The sequence below is a fragment of the Dermochelys coriacea genome, chromosome 1 (genome assembly GCF_009764565.3).
Source record: "Dermochelys coriacea isolate rDerCor1 chromosome 1, rDerCor1.pri.v4, whole genome shotgun sequence".
NCBI lineage: Eukaryota > Metazoa > Chordata > Testudines > Dermochelyidae > Dermochelys > Dermochelys coriacea.
The window spans coordinates 280904174-280925328 of NC_050068.2; the positions used below are offsets into that span (position 1 = coordinate 280904174).

The following is a 21155-nucleotide window of genomic DNA, read 5'->3' on the forward strand; positions in this document are numbered from 1 at the left end:
CACTATAACTAAGAGAACAGTTCTCTTAAAGTAGGGGAAGTAGAAGGGGTACTCCTTTGGCCTCCTCACTACTCCCAAAAAGAAAAGGAGTATTTGTGGCACCTTAGAGACTAACAAATTTGTTTGAGCATAAGCTTTCGTGAATACAGCTCACTTCATCGGATGCATTACAGCAAGTGAGCTGTAGCTCATGAAAGCTTATGCTCAAATAAATTTGTTAGTCTCTAAGGTGCCACAAATACTCCTTTTCTTTTTGCGAATACAGACTAACACGGCTGCTACTCTGAAACTTCTCACTACTCCCATAGCTATTTTGTTCTAGGGTTCTGGAGCATATACTCTCTCTGCATCATCTTTCTCTTCAATTCCCTAAGTTTAAATAAACCTTTGGTAGATATTTGTATTTTGCCATGCTTAAGTCCTGCAGATCCTTTGGACTTCATCACAAAATTTAAGTCCAGCTTACTGCAAGCTACATAGTGCCTTTGCTAGGAACAGAGGGCCACAGCCAAGACAGCATGCTTATGAGCAATCTGAGTTGCAAATGCAGTGTTCAGTCAAATACCCTCAAAAGATTCATACGTTACATCAATTTTTCACGAATAAAGAAAATCCCAGTTAGCACAATTATGACAGAGAACAGTGTTCCCAGTCTAGAGCCAGGAGAGACCCTGCATCCCTGATAAATAACTCCCAACTATATTGGAATCAAGATTTTGTTTTTATATACACTTTCCTTCTAAATTAGTCTGCTTCAAAGAGTGATAAGATTGGATGTAACCTTTCATAGTAGTTTTATTTTCTATTTGAGCACATCAGTTTTGGGATTTGAACCTCCCTAGTTCTTGCATCAGAATCTCCAGCTCAGATATGGTTTCTTCGGGATCTAATCATAGAGTTGGGATGAGTGTGTCTCATAAACTTTGTTAGAAGGAACCATAGTGATCATCAAGTTTGACCACCTGTACGTTACATGTCACAGAACCTCATCCACCCCTGAAATAGACCACTAACCACTGGCTTTGTTACTGAAGTCTTCAAATCATGGTTTAAAGACTTGAAGTTAGAGAATTCATCATTTACACTAGTTTAAACCTGCAAGTGGCCTTGCCCCATGCTGCAGAGGAAGACAAAACAAACAAAAAAACCCACCCACCCATGGTCTCAGCCAATCTGACCAAGGAAAAAATTGCTTCCTGACTCCAAATATATTGATCAGTGAGACCCTTCAAGTCTTCCTTAGCTTGGTGATCTGGGGTGTTGTGGCAATTTTCTGACAGGTTGCAGAAAACCATTCATATAATAATCAATTTTAATAGATATTTTGATATAAAATTGTACAAGACAGTGGTAGACACAGTCAAGGTACATCCCGGTTGTGGGGTATAGACCTCTTCTGCCTACACAGAGGTTTACATCTACTAGTGCCATGTCTCTACCTGCACTGTCTAGATGTAAAAAAAATACTTTGTCTTTACTGGAGGGAAAAAAAAAAAGCTTGGACTATTCCAGAGAATTTAAGCAGATATACTTGGACAATTCTTAGTCTTCAACAAAGAAAGCCTATGCCTTAAAATGGAAAACATTTTCATTGAGGTTTTTAACAAGTATGGTAGCCTTAATAAAAATTGCAGTCAATTATGTAAATATTACTGATTATTTAGTTTAGTTCGGGTTACAGTTATCCTTGCAGTTACTTGTATATTGTCCTGCAGTCTTGGGGGTTTTCAGTCTCTTACATCTTATCATTCTGAAATTCTTGAAAGGGTTGGGATCTATTTTCCCACTTTTTCATGTGTCCTCCCTCCTGCATCTTGGGACTTTAAATTTGTGTTTAAAAAGCTGTAGTTTGAGCCTGTTAGGGGATAGACACTGAGGGTATATCTCAGGGATTGTCAACCTTTGGCATGTGGCCTGCTAGGGTAAGCCCCCTGGTGGGCCGGGCAGGTTTGTTTACCTGCCACGTCCGCAGGTTCGGCCAATCACGGCTCCCACTGGCCACGGTTGGCTGTTCCAGGCCAATGGGGCGGCGGGAAGCAGTACGGGTCGAGGGATGTGCTGGCCGCTGCTTCCCGCAGCCCCCATTGGCCTGGAGGAGCGAACCGCGGCCAGTGGGAGCTGCAATCGGCCGAACCTGCGGATGTGGCAGGTATACAAACTTGCCCGGCCCACCAGAGGGCTTACCAGATTGCTGATCCCTGATGTATCTACACTGCAATTAAAAACCCATGGTTGGCCCATGCCAGGTGACTTGAGATCAGTGGCTGTTTAATTGCGGGCTAGACGTTTAGGCTCAGATTAGAGCCTTTGCTCTAAGATTCTGTGATGTCGAAGGGTCCCAGAGTTTGGGCTATGGTCTGAGCCTGAAAGTCTACACTGCAATTAACCTGCCCCTTAGCCCAAGCACAGCAAGTCTAAGTCACTGACATGGGTCAGCTGTGAGTTTTTAATTGTAATGTAGACATACCCACAGGGTACTAGTGCATGTCAATAGTATGGTTGTACGCAGGCAATACAGTCTACTTTTAATAGCAGTGGCTTGTAACAAATTTTTTAAAAATTGGAATAGTGCTTGAAGATGAACATTCTGCTGTACAAACACAGGAATCAACTAAACTAAGAAAATCATGTTTTTAAAAAGTTTTAACTAATGCATTGTAACTAACATGTTTTTGAATACTAGTACGTATGAAGTTTAACAGATCTTTTGTAAGCTAGTTGTGGCTAATACCAGACAATTCTGTTAGTTCAAACCTGTTGGCTAACATGTTGAGCACATCCAGATTTTTTGTAAACTACATGTGGCCCAAGTGAAATAACCAGTAGCCGGAAGGAAAGTTAATCTGAATTGTGTAGATGGGGAAAGAGGAAACAGTCTTAAATTTAACCGTAATATTTATGGTTGAAAGCTGTCGCAATAAAGTGCAAGAGGTGAAAGGCATGCCTTTGAAGTTACTTTTAAACATTTTTGCACCAATACTGTACTTAACTACAACTGCACTTCTTAAATACAGAATCTATCTCTGAAAATATTTTCCCACTATAAAAGAAATCAGTGTTCATATTACTAATGACTACATACATTCATCTTTTCTCTCTGCCAGCTTCTATGCCGTCCATTTATTTATTTGTTTATTGCTTGTTTGCTTGCACTCAGACTTTCTCTGACACTCAAACTATTTCCAGTCCAACTTTCTGCAGCGAGGTCTTCCTGAGACTCTTAAATGAATTATTTTGTCTTTGCAGCTCTTGAAACAGAATGCATTATTGTACCAATTCATTCAGTGTTTTAAATATTCGTATAATCAAAACAAAGTTCAAAACTTCCAGGAGGGTGCCACACTAAAAAGGCTATAAACCAGAGGTACATTGTGCTATTCTTATCTATTAAGCATGGGTACTATGTACTTTGAAGACAAGACACAGATTAAGTCACTGTTTTTCCCCAAAGATTTTGCAATCTAAAAGGAGTTTTCAGTTTTTCACGATCATTTGTATTTCTTTTCCCTTCCCTTTCTTTTCTTTTTAATTTCCTCAGGCAAGAAACAAATGTTTTGCTTAAACTAATATGTCTTGGAAAAGTTGTGAAAGACCCATTTTGTCTTAACAGATGCATAATGCAGCTTATTATAAAAGTGCATCTATTTGTATCTTCCACATGTCTCTTGGATAACTAATGCATAGTCTAATAATCTTTCAAAATAGAACGACAGCACAAAAACACAGCTTTTGGCATCACAGTTCTATTCTGCTGCTTGCACTGAGACCCAATAGAATATTTTACTTTAAACTGCGTGTTATAAAAATGCCAAAATAATGTAAGCCAAACTTTCCAAGTCTGCAAGGCAATTTTGCTGATTGGAATACTAATGTATCAATTTTTTGTATTTATCCGTTGTTTATAAACTCTATCTCTGTGTTTGATAGCTTATTTAAAAACAACCACTGCAGAGGCATCAATTACACAGCACACTGGTTGATTAATGCTCTGTTAATTGCTTTTCCAGTGTTGAAATACTTGCCATTTGTAGAAAAAATATACCTAGCTTGATGTTCTTGTGCTCCTGATTATTTCCTTTTTTCTATCTTTGCCTTCCTCCAAAACTGGTTATCTTAATACCACAGCCAAATTTTCTAACCACTGTACACAGCTCCAAATATGATGAACAGCTCTGCAGATGGACTTTAGAAAAACTGAGGAACCACTTACTGTACCTCATCTGACAGGACATCACAGAGCAGACGAAACTATGCTCTTGATCATTACATTGATTGCATCGGGGAAAAAAATGACTGTGAAATCCTTAACAAAGATCACATCTACCACAGTCTATCCACTGCTGAGAGGACAGCTATACAGTCCCTGACATCTAATCACCAGATAGTGATCAAACCTGCAGACAAAAGGGGCACCATCCTCAACTATGATGACTATGTTAAGGGGGCCAACTGACAACTCTCTGACATCACCTACTATAAAGAATTCAAAGAAGACCTCTTACGATAGTTTATCCTAAATTTCTGGTTAAAATCCTTTCTCAGACAACTCCGAGAGACTTTATAAACTCATGCCCTATAACCTACTCCAGGGCCCTTCTACATGCTTCCAAAGATGTAAAACAAGGGAACCCAGGCAGATCCATCATATCTGGCCATGGCACTCTTACCGAAATAATATCAGGAATCGTAGAAACCATCTCAAACAAAAGACCACACAAAGGACCAGCTTCCTCCAGGACACAACCAACTTGCCCCACAAACTCCATGACATTAACAACCTCCCTCAGAACACCATCTTTGCCACCAGGGTTTTCATTTCTGTATACACCAACATGCCTCACAATAACAGCATAGCTGCCTGCCTCAAATATTTATAAGACAATGGATAATCCTTAGATAGCCACCCCAAATACATCACCAAACTCATCCATTTCTTCTTCACCATAACAGTTTTAGATTTAACAACGAATACTTTGTCCAAATCATGAGAACAGCCATTGGTACTAGGATGGCTCCCCAGTACACCAACTTTGAAGAAGAATTTCTGGACAAATGCACCGGGAAACCAATGAAATACCTGCGATACATGGATGATATTTTCATTTTCTAGACAGATGACTTAAACTCCCTCATAGATTTCCATTACAACTTCAACAACCACCACCTGTCCTTTAAACTCCCTGGAACACTCCTATACTAGCATCAACTTTCTGGACACCACAATCGGTTTCAACAATGGAAGCCTATGAATAACTATATACAAGAAGCCCACAGATCAGCACACCTACCTTCATAGATCCAGTAACCACCCCAAACACACCAAAAAATCTGTCTGCAACCCGGTACTCAGATACTACAGAGTATGCTCTGAGGAGAGAGTCAGGGATATACACCTTAGCACACTCAAAACTGCGTTCACCAAACAAGGACACTCCACCAGAGAAGTAGATTGCATCATGGAATGGGCCAAATACCCAGAGACAACCTGCTTCAATGCAGAAATAAAACCCCCTCCGACTGCACACCCCTAGTTGTCACCTACCCTAGAATCATAGAAGATTAGGGTTGGAAGAGACCATAGGAGGTCATTTAGTCCAACCCATTGCTCAAAGCAGGACCAACCCCAACTAAATCATCCCAGCCAGGACTTTGACAAACTGGACCGTAAAAACCTCCAAGGACTGAGATTCCACCACCTTTCTAGGTAACCCATTCCAGTGCTTTATCACCCTCCTAGTGAAATAGTTTTTCCTAATATCCAACCTAGCTCAGCTTGAGACCATTGCTTCTTGTTTTGTCATCTGCCACCATGAAGAACAGCCTAGCTCCATCCTCTTTGGACCTCTCCTTCAAGTAGTTGAAGGCTGCTATTAAATCCCCCCTTACTCTACTCTTCTGCGAACTAAATAAGCACAGTTCCCTCCGCCTCTCCTCATAAGTCTCTCCTCATAGACTCTCTCCAATTTGTCCACAACCTTTCTGTAGTGGGGGGCCCAAAACTGGATGCAGTACTCCAGATGTGGCCTCACCAGTGGCGATAGAGGGAAATAATCATTGGCGATGCTCCTCCTAATGCAGCCCGAAATGCCGTTAGCCTTCTTAGTAACAAGGGCACACTGTTGACTCATATCCAGCTTCTCATCCACTGTAATCCCCAGGTCTTTTTTTTCTACAGAACTGTCCCCAGCCTGTAGCAGTGCATGGGATTCTTCCATCCTAAGTGTGGAACTCTGCACACGTCCTTGTTGAACCTCATCAGATTTCTTTTGGCCCAATTCTCCAATTTGTCTAGGTCACTCTGGATCCTATCCATATTCTCCAGCATATCTACCTATTGTAGAAGCGAGAGAATAACTGCTCGTATGTACTGATTCGGTTCTTTTCCTCTTTTGAGACTGTCATAGGATGCTAGTTAGTGTCAGTCATGGTGCTGGGTTTTTTAATAACATGGACTGATGTTCTGGGGAGTTAGACTGAGACCACCACATTCCTTTCACATAAGGTCCTTTCACAGCCATCTCTTCACACACTATAGATTTGGCCTATATTTTGACTAGTGGTTGAAGGCTGAAAAGTGCTGTGTCCCATATTCCATTTCCAGAGCCATCTGGTCCCCCATATATAAATATTTATATAGGCCACTCTCTAGATTAAAAATAAGAGGTGGCATTCTGTGGAATTGCTGAATATTAGATCCATGTTCACTTCTGTCACTAGGCTAATAGAAGCGAAAAATGGATATCAAGGAGAGAACAAGGAAGGACAGTAATTCTTGAACTCTGAGTGCAGACCTTGATTCCAGAGGATTCCAGAGGATTGAATGTGTACCTTTTGTTACTGTGAGGAAGTGACTAAAAAGATCACATTTTTCTTCAATAAAATAAAGCTTTATTCAATGAAATACCATTTGGTGATCAAATGTTCTTCTGGAGTATGGAGGAAAGGGGCTTAGAATGATCTCTACTCTGAGGGCACCTGACGATTCCACTGTACTTGTGGAATCTTCCAGTGATCACTATTGCTGGGTTATGGCAGCTTGGAGCTACTGAAATGGAACAAAGCTTGCTGAAATGTATAGAAGAATTGGGCTCTTCCAGTCTTCACCCTCACTTCAGCCTATTTTAAATCTCTTAACTCTTGTTGTTTCCCCTGTTATATGATGTTGTTAGTGATCAATAAACATAAAGCAAGGATCATTATAATAATTACATATAATAACTCAGTGTAATGTAACTAGGGCATGAAGAAATAAGATCTTGAGGAAAGTTCAGGGCAGATGGGGTTTGATCATATATTTAGGCACACAAGCAGTGAGCTGTAATAATGAACTTTGTACAAGTTAGCTCCTTCCTGTGGGATTTCCAGTGAATCCTGTTTTCTGTTTCTCTTGTAGATCACAAACTTTTTTGTGGCAAATAACTTCCTCTATTCTTGTTTTATTGAATTTTGTTGCTTTACAAATAATGCAAATAATTTAAAGTACGTGATGCTGTTTGGGACAAAAATGTGTTTTTTGTTTTTTGGGAGTCAGGAGCATAGGATGGCTGCATTAACTTATGAGTAGTGAAACTTTATACAACACCGTATTGTAATGTAATAAATTGGTACTGTTTCTTGCATCCTTCCGCTTTTATAAAGCTATACTCTTTGCCACTGAGAGTTCACTGTTACAGGGCCGGGGGGAGGGGAAATATAAGTGAATAAATCTTGGTAAACTTAATGTCACAATTTTAAAGTTCTATTTCCGTGGCCATCGAGCTAAAGTGACTGTTTCTTCTTTGAAAGCTGCCAAATACTAGTTTTCCAATGGTATAAAAGTTCCACTTCTAGCCATTGTGAATTGTAAAATAGCTAACACTTGATGTCAGGTTAAAATGGTTAGCTTGCATCTTTCCATAATGAGATCATCATTTTCTTTATCATCTCTGGTTAATTTACTTTTGTACTCTTATCTACACTCAAGACATTGCTCCCTTCACACCCAAGATGTGAAGGGCTTCCAGAGACCTCTTACAAGAACGGAAACTACAATATCTCTTACCTTTTGCTTCATTGATAAACTTAGACCTTTAGCAAAAAGAAAAGGAGCTTATTTGAGCATAAGCTTTCGTGAGCTACAGCTCACTTCATCGGATGCAAGCTTATGCTCAAATAAATTTGTTAGTCTCCAAGGTGCCACAAGTACTCCTTTTCTTTTTGCGAATACAGACTAACACGGCTGCTGCTCCGAAACCTGTCATTAAACCTTTAGATCACCCTTAATCAATGGGTGTCTTGTTACATTCTTTACTATAATCGGTGATGATTGTTCAGCCTCTTTAGGCACCTTTTCCCTTACTTAACTTTTCGTACTGTTTCCTCAATTTTAAACTATTTTTCTTTATTATTGCAACCAGCTTTGTCTTTGACCAAAAGAATAATTGATTCCTCTTTTTTTTTTTTTTTAGGACATCCCATTAAATATTTGTAGACTTGCCCTGTCTAACCTCAGCCATCTTTTCACTAGATTGAATGTGTCCTGCCTTTCCAGGTATATCCTCTCTAAACCTCTGATCTTGAATGGCCACTGGGTATTGATGTGATTTATATCCTTGCATATAGTATTTCTATTTCTTAATGTACATAATGTATTTTATTAAAGTACTGTAACGGGGAAAAATGTTGTCTTGATGCTCTGCTTTTCTTCCATTTTCGTCTCTACAATACCAGAATAGAAAAGCGATGATTTTTTTTAATAATAAAGAGAAATGGTGAATTCTACTTCCACTAGAGCTTCACCTACTCGCATTGGGGGGTGGGGAGGAGAGGAGGGAAAACCACACAGAGCCTGAAGAGGAACAGGTTACTGTAAAACTATCTGAATACACACACTTTGTTTTTCAGCATCTTTAAGTGGGTAATCATAGGATACTCCTACCAGTTGGCATAATAAAAAAAAAAATTGCATGATCATTTTTTGGCAAAGATCCCTCAGCAGGGTATAAAATGATATATTCATTTCTGCCGTTTCAGTGCACACCAAAAAAAAAACCCAAAAAACCAGCACAATTGGGGAAATGATTCAGGGTAGCTCAGTTTCTTTATTATTACAGAAAAAGAATGCAACACTGAATAGTTATTCAGTAAGCTATTGGTCTTGTTTTAATCCCAGAGCATATTTGAAGACACAGGGAGCACTACAGCATCACCATTCATTCCTGTCCATGACTTGTTCCTCTATTAAGCCCAGCCTGCTCGTGTTCCTGTGTACAATATCCCGCCATTTAGCCAGTGGTCAGCCTCTAGGACAAACTGATCTTGGTTGTGCTTACATTATTTTCTTTGCCACCATGTCATCTGTTTTTCTTCTGCATAATATATTTATAATTATTTGAATTATCAGAATCTCCTTTCTTCAAGATAGTACAACTATGCCTGTTAGCCAGTTGTCTAATAGCACCTCTTGCTCAGATACCTCCTGTTTTTTTTCCTTATGCTTTGATAGCACTGGTTGCGCTGGCTTTTAGCAGTTCAGCTGTTGATGTTGTTTGTTCCTGCAGCTTTCCCATTTAACGGCTTCACTGCTCTTACTTTATCTGAGGGTGGTTCAGAGCTGATATTCATTCTGCCTTGCAATCTGCCCTGTTTATCTTGCATGTCTAGAATGCTTGCTTCTGGGTGAAATGCAGGGTTCAGCACTTTGTCAAAATGTTCCTTCTGGGTTTCCAGGACTTTTTGGCATTTGTTGCCCATTCACTGGCAGCCTTCTTCACCATTTGCATCATTGGCCTGATTGGGTTTTCACACAATTTCACCTTTTTGTATATTGTTTACACCTTGTTTCCTTGATGCCTTCTCTAGTTATTGAGCATCTTCTTCCCAAACCTTTTGCTTTTTCAACCTTTGACTTCTTCACTTGGCATAATACTTTTACTGCTTTCACTTTCCCAGCATTCTTAGCTTGTTTACACCTTTCCTGTAATATTCTTGTTTCCTTGTCCAGTTTTTGTTTGCTTATGCATTCCAGTAACTTCCTCTGCTGTTTTTATTGCTTCCTTGAATGTTTTCCTTCCCATCCGTAGTGAGATTTCTTCATCATTGCAAATTAATGGCCTGAAATGCCCTGCAAGCGTTACCATGTATTCCTCCTCTTACAGAGCTATTCTTTAACTTATCAAGATCAAATTTGGTGCCAGTTGTACCATCTTTCTTTCACTTTAACTTAATCTTAATTTTTCCTGCTAGAAGTTCATCATTACTCGGTCACTGTTGGATGTTAGTCCATAGAAGTGCTATCTGTGCCTTTTAATCATGTTCATTGCCTTTTATTCGTGTTCATTGCTTGTATTAAGAAAGATAGAGGCTTTTTTAAAAGTAAAATAAATCTATGAACCAGTAATGAGTACAAAGCTGATTCTGTCAAGTTTGAAGCTCAAACATACATTTTGCAACATTTGAACTATTGTCTAGAAATATTTCTAGCTCTTATTATGTGAAGATAACCTTGCAAGCATGAACTGACTGCAAACGAGCACAGTACTGTCTTACTGAGTCTGCAGACAGAATACTCCAGTGCTGCTGATCAGCAGTTACAAAATGAAATTAAAACACTAGTCAGTTTTACTTTTGTCCTTCAGCAGTGGCACTAAAGAATCATAGCAGTATCATTCAGCTGTCCTTTGATAAACCTAGGAGCAGCAGTAGAAACGGACATTGGAGTTTTGATAAGGAAGGGTAGAATAATGGAGAGACATCTATGCTTTCGGTAGCCAGAACATTCTGGAAGGTAAAAGGATTTTCAAATTTATATGACACCTACTAACCAAGGCTGAAATGAAAAACTTCCAGTTGGGGGTCTAGAAAGAGTGTCTTTGTAGAAATCTAAGACCCTGTCCCTTAACAGCTGAGTGGTGCAGGGATCTGGATTTTGCAGCACATGGATGAGGCAGGGATCTGGATTTCTCGTCAGAATTTTGGCTCTACCTTTGCTGTGGGGCCCTTTCTTCTTCTCCCCATAACAACCCATAGTTACTACTTGCTACTACTTTTGGACTAGTGGGTGATAGAGAGGATAATGTAAAAGCTAGATGATCTTGATCTGAAATTGCAAGTATATTTTTTTAATTATTGTATTTGTAAATTGCTTGTATATGAGATGGTTGAGTGTTCATAAAAACATTAGTGTATTTAATGAAAAGCATGAAATTATATTTTCCTTCTGTTTTTTAAATTTCTTTTAGGAATCCTCTAGGACAGTTCCAAGCAGATATAAAAGGTAAGGGACTTAGTTTTTAAACATGTTATAATATTCTTTGCATATTGTGAACCTGTCTAAAGCAAAATGAAGTTGATTAAACATTTGGAATATTTGTCAACAGTAGGGCCTTTCTTCTGCTGTAAATATCATGACCTGATTTTTGGGCCAGTATTTAATCACAGGACCTGAGTAAGAGATGTAACAAGCTCTTAATAGTTTTTATTATTTTGCCATTTTTTTAAACAACTAAGCCAGCATTTTATCTGATTTTACTGGAGTTGGTGCTCTCCACAGCATTCTCCACCAAACCAGGTAAGCTGGCTTTTGGCTGAAGTAATGTAGGAGCCACCTGTTTTTCTCAATCTTGCCTGTGAACCACCACTCTGAGGTTTAACGTTTGAAGTTAGTTTTCTTGCTGTCTATGCTAATGTCAGTTTAAATTGCCAGTATTTGTTTGAGTCACTCAAACTGTTTGTGGGACAGTTTGTTCTTGGGCTGATTTGGTATTGTCCTATTCACCAAAATACCTGCCACTAGAGATAGATATGCCCAAAATCCTGTTCTCTATTCATTAATGTCTTGTTCGTAGCCTTTGAGCCAAGCAGTCTTGTGGTCCTAATCTTGGTACTTCAGAGAAGAATAGCGCTTCAGTAGTTTGTTTGGTACAGTGGGGGAAAGAGTATAGAAATCCAATAACTTGTAATTTTTGGCAACCTAAAAGTAATACAGATACAGCCATCCTTTACTACTCAGTTTCAGTCAGTTTATTAGGAAGTATTAGTGAGAATCTGTGGACATGTCTGCTAAAACAAAACATCTCAATAGATTTTTGTTTTAAACTCAACCAAAGAATGTTCCCTTTTTACTGTCCTTTATTCAAAAGCTACTTTGCCACGCCTTTGTTTTTTCCTGATTAGGTAAAGATAATCTTTTTGTTCTCTACCAAATTTATTTTCTGTTTTCATAGGCTATTGTATTACTAAGGGTTGGTTACAACTATTCTATCTCCACTAGTGTGGAGTGGCATGCTACCCCACAGAATTGTTCGTCCATTCTTTTATGTCTGTGGCTGATATTCTACATCCTCGGTAGTCTTAGGGCTAGTCTTCACTAGAAGCAGTACGACGGCACAGTTGCACTGATGACGCTGTGCTTCTGTAGTGCTTCTGGTGAAGATGCTTTATGCCAATAGAAGAGAGCTCTCCTGTCAGCATGATAAAACTACTTCCACGAGACGCTCTCCTGCTGAAATAGCGCTGTCAACACCAGCGCTTAGGTCAGTGTAACTTATGTCACTCAAGGGAGTGGCTTGTTCACATCGCTAAGCCGCATAAGTTATACCAACATGCGTGGGTGGTGTTCAAGCCCTTAGTACTATGTGGTCTGTGAATACTTCCCATTGTTACAGCCTTTCCTTGTTCCTGGCCATTCATTTTGTCAAAGAATAATAAACGGAGTTGTCATCCATAGCCTCCCTCTCTTGTCCACTTTGCATTCAAACCATCAGTTTCATCCTCCGCGCTACATGAGCCCAGCAGAGAACACTCATTGAGAGCACAGGAGAGACAGACTCCCTACTTTCAGTTCCAGTGGAACTGGTGCTCCTCAGTAGTTTAGAAGGCCAACCAGTACTACAGGTTTTATATCCTGTCAGTGATGTGGATGCAGATTCCCCTCTCCTAGTTAAACACGCATTCTGTTGATACAGAAGGCTTGTCTTGAAACCTTGTGGACAGGAAGCATCCTGATTCTTGACAACTGTCATGGCTTGACCACACAAACCGAGTCTGCCTCACTAAATGATGGGACTATGAAAGTTCAGTATGCTGATCTTAAAGTTTACAATTGCTGGACTCTGCCTCTGGATTTCCTGTAATCAAAAACCCTTCGACATTGCAAGTATCTGCCATTCTGCTATCACAGGAAGCATTTTCAATACAGCGCCAGTCTCTCCTTTTTGATTTTTGAACCTTTGTTAAGGGCCTTTACCTAGGTGATTTTGGATATGGTTGTGTGAGGGATCCACGTTGACCCTTTCCTGGGTGACTTCTGCTCATCACATCTTCAAAGGAGAAGCATTCTAGGATTTGGCTGCAAGCATGAATTTGTTACATGCAAAAGAAAATAATCGCCTCTTTTCAGTACGCAGGCTGCAACATCTGGGTACTGTCCTAGACAAAATCAAATGCAGCTACCAGTCATGTCATTGTGTTGAAAATCCTTCCTCATGAGGGCTCTGTAGAGGGCAAAGAAGTTCAATCCCTGAAGTAAGACTTAACTCAACGAATTGAAGCCCAGGATATTTTTTCAGAACCAAGAGGAATCATCATCCAGTTTCGGCAATAAGGAGTGCATTTAGAATCCCAAGTGATGAAAATTAGCTATACAGAATCAAAGAAAAGCACCACCTAGTTAGAGCACACTTCCTCTGCTTTGTTTTCCACCAAGCAGTATTTGACAAGCAGGTTATAGTCCTTGCTAACCCCAGCATCTTCCGAATGTCTTCAATTATATCCTAACCCAGAGCTGTGTGCCTTATTTTACTCATTCAAAGCTGTCAAATCCCTGGATTTTTCCAGTCCCCGAGTTGCTATGTGGGCACTCATTTTTTTGGGAGTCAAGCATGTATCCCTTTGAAGCAACTTTGATTTTTCTGAGTGGGTTATGATTATATCACCTGGCCTAAGAAACTAATGTATTTGAATATATAATTGTTGGTTTCATGGTGAAATGATACGATCAGGCTGTCTTTATTTGAATGTTTGATCATAGAGTGCATATCCACAGGAATCAACTTTTTTGTTAACAGAAATTCAGTTGAAAATATAACATCAAGGCAAGGAATTAAACACAGAAGAGTTGGAAAAAGTACAGATATGGTTCACTTTAACATGTCATTTTGAATTCCATTTACTAGCTCTGGAGCTATTTAGCTTCTCTGATCAAGTGTTTTTAAAATGTCTTAATCTTAATTTAAGAAAACACAAACTTGCAAATCAGGGTTTAAAAATAACCCCAAGGTTTTGCAATGGTTCATGGATCTGACAGATTTGGCTGAATCAATTTACAATGAGTCAGATGAGAACCTCTTTGGCAAGGCTGATTCCCCACTCTGACACTTGGAGTGCAGAAGGTGGGGGCAAGCAGGGATTCTAAAAATTAATATCGGCCACTCCAGGCTTGTATTAAGCTGTACCCTTTGGAGTTTTTCTCTCATCTTGGATGGGTAGATGCTGCCACCACCCGAGTGCAAAAAAAAATCCCTTTGAGAACCCAGGAAGGCTCACTTAGGCATTTCTTCCTGTGGGGTACCCACAAGCTCTCCACCCCCCCCTTCACCCCTGCTTCCGGGAAGAGCTGAGAAAGAAAATAAAGCAAATCAGCTGTTGCTACCAGCTAATTAAACAATATATGCACAAACCTCTTGGCAGACAAAAATCCAATCCTGTTATTAAAGAAGGTAAATTTTATTAAAAACAAAAAGAAAGAAAATAGTTTGGAATTTAGGCTTTTTGCTAGATTAAAAAAAAAAAAACCAAGATAGCTCTCTTGAGGTCTAGTTTAAAGCTTACAAGCCAAACAAAAGCACTTGGGGTTAGCATAAGGAGTCCACAAACCATAAAGGAGAGAAACCTAATTGCATCTTCCTAGACATTTCCTGATCTACTTGCATATCTGGGGTTTCAAATGAGTACTTTGTAGGTATGATCTGATGGTTTTTCAAACCTGGCCCAAAGCTTTTTACAGCATAGTTTCAGCCCTGTCTCTGCTCTCCCGGAGAACAACACAGACAGACAAAGGGGAAGTTTTTTTTTTCCCCAATTTTAAAAAGTTCTAGCCTTCCCATTGGCTCTTTTGGTCAGGTGCCCACTTCATTCCTTTTACCTATGCAAAGACTTTTTAACCCTTTACAGGTAAAGCAAGTAGAGAACTACCACCAAGAGAGATTTTATAGCTAACTGGCTGGCTGGGTGTCCATAAAAGGGAGCTTACCCCCACACCCTTTAATTTATCACGCTCTTGGTAACTCTTGTGCAGTATGTTCCCCCGATGGTTTTTATTCAGTACTGGAAATTGATACAATATGGCTTACAAATAAAATAGAAGCCCAACTTCTTGGTTTTGTTTATTTACAGTACTGAACACTGAGATGAAGCCCAGAAGGTAGAAATTGTCCCCTCTAATTCCAAGAAATTGTATGTTGTGCTCTGAAATGCATTTTTAAAACTCTCATCTTAAATAACTTGTAAGAGATCAAAAAGAAAAGGAGTACTTGTGGCACCTTAGAGACTAACAAATTTATTAGAGCATAAGCTTTCGTGAGCTACAGCTCACTTCATCGGATGCATTTGGTGGAAAAAACATAGGAGAGATTTATATACACACACACAGAGAACATGAAACAATGGGTTTATCATACACACTGTAAGGAGAGTGATCACTTAAGATAAGCCATCACCAACAGCGGGGGGGGGGGGGGGGAGGAGGAAAACCTTTCATGATGACAAGCAGGTAGGCTAATTCCAGCAGTTAACAAGAATATCAGAGGAACAGTGGGGGGTGGGGTGGGAGGGAGAAATACCATGGGGAAATAGTTTTACTTTGTGTAATGACTCATCCATTCCCAGTCTCTATTCAAGCCTAAGTTAATTGTATCCAGTTTGCAAATTAATTCCAATTCAGCAGTCTCTCGTTGGAGTCTGTTTTTGAAGCTTTTTTGTTGAAGGATAGCCACTCTTAGGTCTGTGATCGAGTGACCAGAGAGATTGAAGTGTTCTCCAACTGGTTTTTGAATGTTATAATTCTTGACGTCTGATTTGTGTCCATTCATTCTTTTACGTAGAGACTGTCCAGTTTGGCCAATGTACATGGCAGAGGGGCATTGCTGGCACATGATGGCATATATCACATTGGTAGATGCGCAGGTGAACGAGCCTCTGATAGTGTGGCTGATGTGATTAGGCCCTATGATGGTATCCCCTGAATAGATATGTGGACAGAGTTGGCAACGGGCTTTGTTGCAAGGATAGGTTCCTGGGTTAGTGGTTCTGGTGTGTGGTGTGTGGTTGCTGGTGAGTATTTGCTTCAGATTGGGGGGCTGTCTGTAAGCAAGGACTGGTCTGTCTCCCAAGATCTGAGAGAGCGATGGCTCGTCCTCCAGGATAGGTTGTAGATCCTTGATGATGCGTTGGAGAGGTTTTAGTTGGGGGCTGAAGGTGATGGCTAGTGGCGTTCTGTTGTTTTCTTTGTTGGGCCTGTCCTGTAGTAGGTGACTTCTGGGTACTCTTCTGGCTCTGTCAATCTGTTTCTTCACTTCAGCAGGTGGGTATTGTAGTTGTAGGAATGCATGATAGAGATCTTGTAGGTGTTTGTCTCTGTCTGAGGGGTTGGAGCAAATGCGGTTATATCGTAGCGCTTGGCTGTAGACAATGGATCGAGTGGTATGATCTGGATGAAAGCTAGAGGCATGTAGGTAGGAATAGCAGTCAGTAGGTTTCCGATATAGGGTGGTGTTTATGTGACCATCGCTTATTAGCACCGTAGTGTCCAGGAAGTGGATCTCTTGTGTGGACTGGTCCAGGCTGAGGTTGATGGTGGGATGGAAATTGTTGAAATCATGGTGGAATTCCTCAAGAGCTTCTTTTCCATGGGTCCACATGATGAAGATGTCATCAATGTAGCTCAAGTAGAGTAGGGGCATTAGGGGATGAGAGCTGAGGAAGCGTTGTTCTAAGTCAGCCATAAAAATGTTGGCATACTGTGGGGCCATGCGGGTACCCATCGCAGTGCCGCTGATTTGAAGGTATACATTGTCACCAAATGTGAAATAGTTATGGGTCAGGACAAAGTCACAAAGTTCTGCCACCAGGTTAGCCGTGACAGTATCGGGGATACTGTTCCTGATGGCTTGTAGTCCATCTTTGTGTGGAATGTTGGTGTAGAGGGCTTCTACATCCATAGTGGCTAGGATGGTGTTTTTAGGAAGATCACCAATGGACTGTAGTTTCCTCAGGAAATCGGTGGTGTCTCGAAGATAGCTGGGAGTGCTGGTAACGAAGGGCCTGAGGAGGGAGTCTACATAGCCAGACAATCCTGCTGTCAGGGTGCCAATGCCTGAGATGATGGGGCGTCCAGGATTTCCAGGTTTATGGATCTTGGGTAGCAGATAGAATACCCCAGGTCGGGGCTCCAGGGGTGTGTCTGTGCGGATTTGTTCTTGTGCTTTTTCAGGGAGTTTCTTGAGCAAATGCTGTAGTTTCTGCTTGTCACCATTAAAAATTTTTCCTCCTTCCCCCCCCTGCTGTTGGTGATGGCTTATCTTAAGTGATCACTCTCCTTACAGTGTGTATGATAAACCCATTGTTTCATGTTCTCTGTGTGTGTGTATATAAATCTCTCCTCTGTTTTTTCCACCAAATGCATCCGATGAAGTGAGCTGTAGCTCACGAAAGCTTATGCTCTAATAAATTTGTTAGTCTCTAAGGTGCCACAAGTACTCCTTTTCTTTTTGCGAATACAGACTAACACGGCTGCTACTCTGAAACTTGTAAGAGATCAGTAGAGCTTAACTGGAAGTACTATGGATGAAATGTAAAAACCTTTTAGAACTTCTTGTTAAATTGAGTAAAAGCTTTCACCCATACCAGTTTCAACTCCTGGGTCTCACTAAACCAAAATATATAACCACAAAAATATTTTGTAACACCAGGATTCCCTTTATTTTTGTGGGGTTTTAAATGCTGCCCTTAAGTTATTTTGAGCTTCACAATAGACTTGTAGTCTCAACTAAGGTGTCTTATGTTGGGGAGGAGGCAGCTACCATGGTGCTAGACCATGAGTTTCTTTAAGATGGGATGGCGATATCAGGGTCCTCTGCAGGGTCTGAGAGAAGAAAGTTGAGTGGGCACATACGCTCTGATCTTTTTACTCTTAATCCTCTTGTAGCCCCTATTGATGTTGTGCAGAGTTCTGCATACTAAGTTGTCCAGCGTAACAAAAGTCTGTCCAACCTGTTTATATAATGTATAAAAGTAAGCAAAAATTCAAGAAAGAGAAACTGGTACCAAGTAGATGTTTCTGGCTAAGAAAATTGATTAGGAGGCTTCAAGGCTCCTGTAACATTGTGAGTTGGCATAACATAAAGCTGAAACATTCTAGAAATACAAGGAAATGTTTATAGTTTAAATAACCAAAATGTATTTTTGACTGGGTAACTTCAATGAGATGAGGTTGGCACCATTTTTGGATGCTGCTTATTTGGGAGCAATTGAAAGAACCAGTAGGACAATGAGGTGCTTGGGGGAGCTAGATTGGAAGGAGCAGCCCTCACAACTGTCTGCTGGAATCCACTTTGTGGTGTTGGATAACACCACTGGGTCTTTTGTCTCGACTAGGACAAGTCAGAGAGAGAGAGAGAGAGAGAGAGAGAGAGAGACCACCAGACATTACCACCTTCATTGGCTTTGGCTAAATCATGAAAAACACCTAGGATGTGAGCTTAAACTCCCGCTTTTACCCTCTCCTTAGTGTTATTTTCCTTCTCTGTGTCTTCTCCTGTCTTTTTTTCCTCATCCATCTAGTAAGAGTTCAGAATAGCCAGCCAAGACATATCCACCCGCTTGCAATACTGCTGCAATCTTGTGACCTTAGAGATAAGGTGAAAGTAATGCCTTAAAAATTCTGAGGTTGATAAATTTGCCAGGTTTCATAGTAGCTAACAAGACAGCGCTGTGCCTACAATTTCTGAGCCTATTGGATGCGAGCAAAATAAAACAGAAAATGCATTTTCTATCCTTCTCCCCTCCCCCTTTGTGTAAATTTATTTTAAAGGAAATGGATTTGAATGAAAACCACCTAAACTGACTTTCCCTTCTTACCCAAAGGACAGTCATACTGTCAAGGACGGAAATTTCCCTATTAAAAAAAAATTTCTATTACGAAGGAAAAAAGGAGCAAGGGTAACTTCTTTTTCAAAATAAAAGCTGTACTTCATTTTTTAAAATTTCAAACGTTTTAATGTTCCTCTCCCACCCAATATGTTTGTTAAAAAGTTTTGATTATAGTAGTTACAATTCGGGTAGCTAGCAATAACTTTACAGAAAACGCTGTACTCTGTTTAACTATTTAATGTTGTAACAGTAACAAGGTTTTTATTAAACATCTTATCACTTGGGCCAGATTCTTTCCCTTATCAACACAACAGTGACTAGGGTGTTCAACGACATCCATTCTCATTTGCTAAACAATCATAAAGCATCGTTGTCTGACTTCCAAATGATGACCTGCTCAACTTAATGCCCAAATATGTCTTCAAATATAAGAACAGAAGCCTTGCTATAGCTATAATTAAGCTGTCGGATATTCTTCTTGAAAAATTATAATATCAATTACTACCTATAGCCAAGGCAGCAAGAGGTTTCAACTGTAGGTATTGAAACATGCACAAAAGTTAATCCAATGCTAAACAAAACAAACACAGCATTGTTCCCTAGAAGTAGTTATGTTCCCACTTGGGGGGACACCAGGGCCTTCAAACTGCTGTGGTAACCTCTTTTTCTGTGAGAAGCCGGAGTCTTCTAAGGTGCTATTTTGTATGATACCACAATCTTGTAGGCAAGTAAACAATAACTTGTATTCAGTATCAAAAGCTGCTGATTAGTACTCGGCATAGCCAGTTTGTTTGTTCATTGATAGAGCTAAATCAGCCATACGCTCTCAGTTCTATGCCCACATCTGAACTAAAACTGATAAAATTAAACAATAATGGAGTACTAGTTTAGCTGGAATGGGAACATCATCCTGTTGATTATCTTCTCAAAAAAGGAAGTTCAGGACAGGATGATCATGTGAAAGGTTATTAAAGTCCAAAGATTGTTTCTTGAGTAAACAATATTTAAACAACTGTCCTCTCTGTAAGCATATTCAGTGGCTTGCCCTCCTGAAAAAGAATCTTAATAACTCTCAAAAGATAGAAAGGGGCCGGTGTACATCTTTTAATCTGCCATGAAAGAGACAGCTTCATTTCACTGGTGGCTGGCTATAATGAATGTCCTAAACACACCCAGAACTTCAGTAATCCAAATTGAGTGAAAACCAATTAATAGATGATATATATCTCTTCCCTTCTGCTTCCGCTCTGTTCCCACAGAAGTGTTAAATCTGATTAGATTGATCTGAGTAATAAATTGACAGATCTTTGCAATGAGAGATTTTGTTGTTGTGCTGAAGCAGTCCTCCTCAGACTCCCCAAAATTCTGCTGATCTACATTTTGGAGATACAGCAGCCAACCTCATCCATCAGAACAACGTAAGTACCAAACATTCTGATTCTGTTTCTTACACTTTCAGAGTGTTCCATCATGGGACGTCTTTTGTAAATTGTCTGCATGTTTTGTTGACCTCTGAGGAAAGACGTGTTTGGAAAGGAGGGTTAGGTGCCACTATCTGTATTCCATGAACTGCAGATTATGTGCTGAGATGCTTCTGCGGTCTCATAGTTCATCAGACCAAGAGCAAATCAGGTGTTTTATCCATGATTATATCCTGCATGGTGACAGTGTTATCGGTGACCAACCCCTTTTTAAATAGCAAGGGCAGGAATTTCGAGTCTCTGGTAGATGTTGCCTTGGATTAAGCCGATAGGATTGACAGGAAATAATTTAATTTTATCTGATAAAGGGACTCTTCTACCCTCCCCACAAATTTTCTAATACCTGTCAGAATAGGTCTGTGAAATTCCTCTCCCTGTGAAAGGTTTTCTTCCCATCCCCCAATCTCAAGAGGTCCTCAGTGCTGCTCTACTTTCCTGGGCACTATGTGTGGCTATTAGTGGGGCACAGCTATCAGAGTAACTGGCCATAAGATAATTGATGGCATAATAAATTCTCTCTACCATTTTTCTGTTTCAGCTAAGTGGAAA

General features: G+C 40.1%; 1 protein-coding gene across 3 annotated transcripts in view; it reads left to right on the plus strand.

Annotated features, from left to right (window-relative positions):
• The window catches only part of PAWR (pro-apoptotic WT1 regulator), a 163644-nt gene that overhangs the window by 108037 nt on the left and 34452 nt on the right, over positions 1-21155 (plus strand). For all 3 annotated transcript variants that reach the window (XM_043492915.1, XM_043492907.1, XM_038415717.2), the window contains one exon: positions 11220-11254. In XM_043492915.1, the coding sequence (XP_043348850.1) occupies positions 11220-11254 (35 nt within the window). The remainder of the gene's footprint in view (positions 1-11219; positions 11255-21155) is intronic.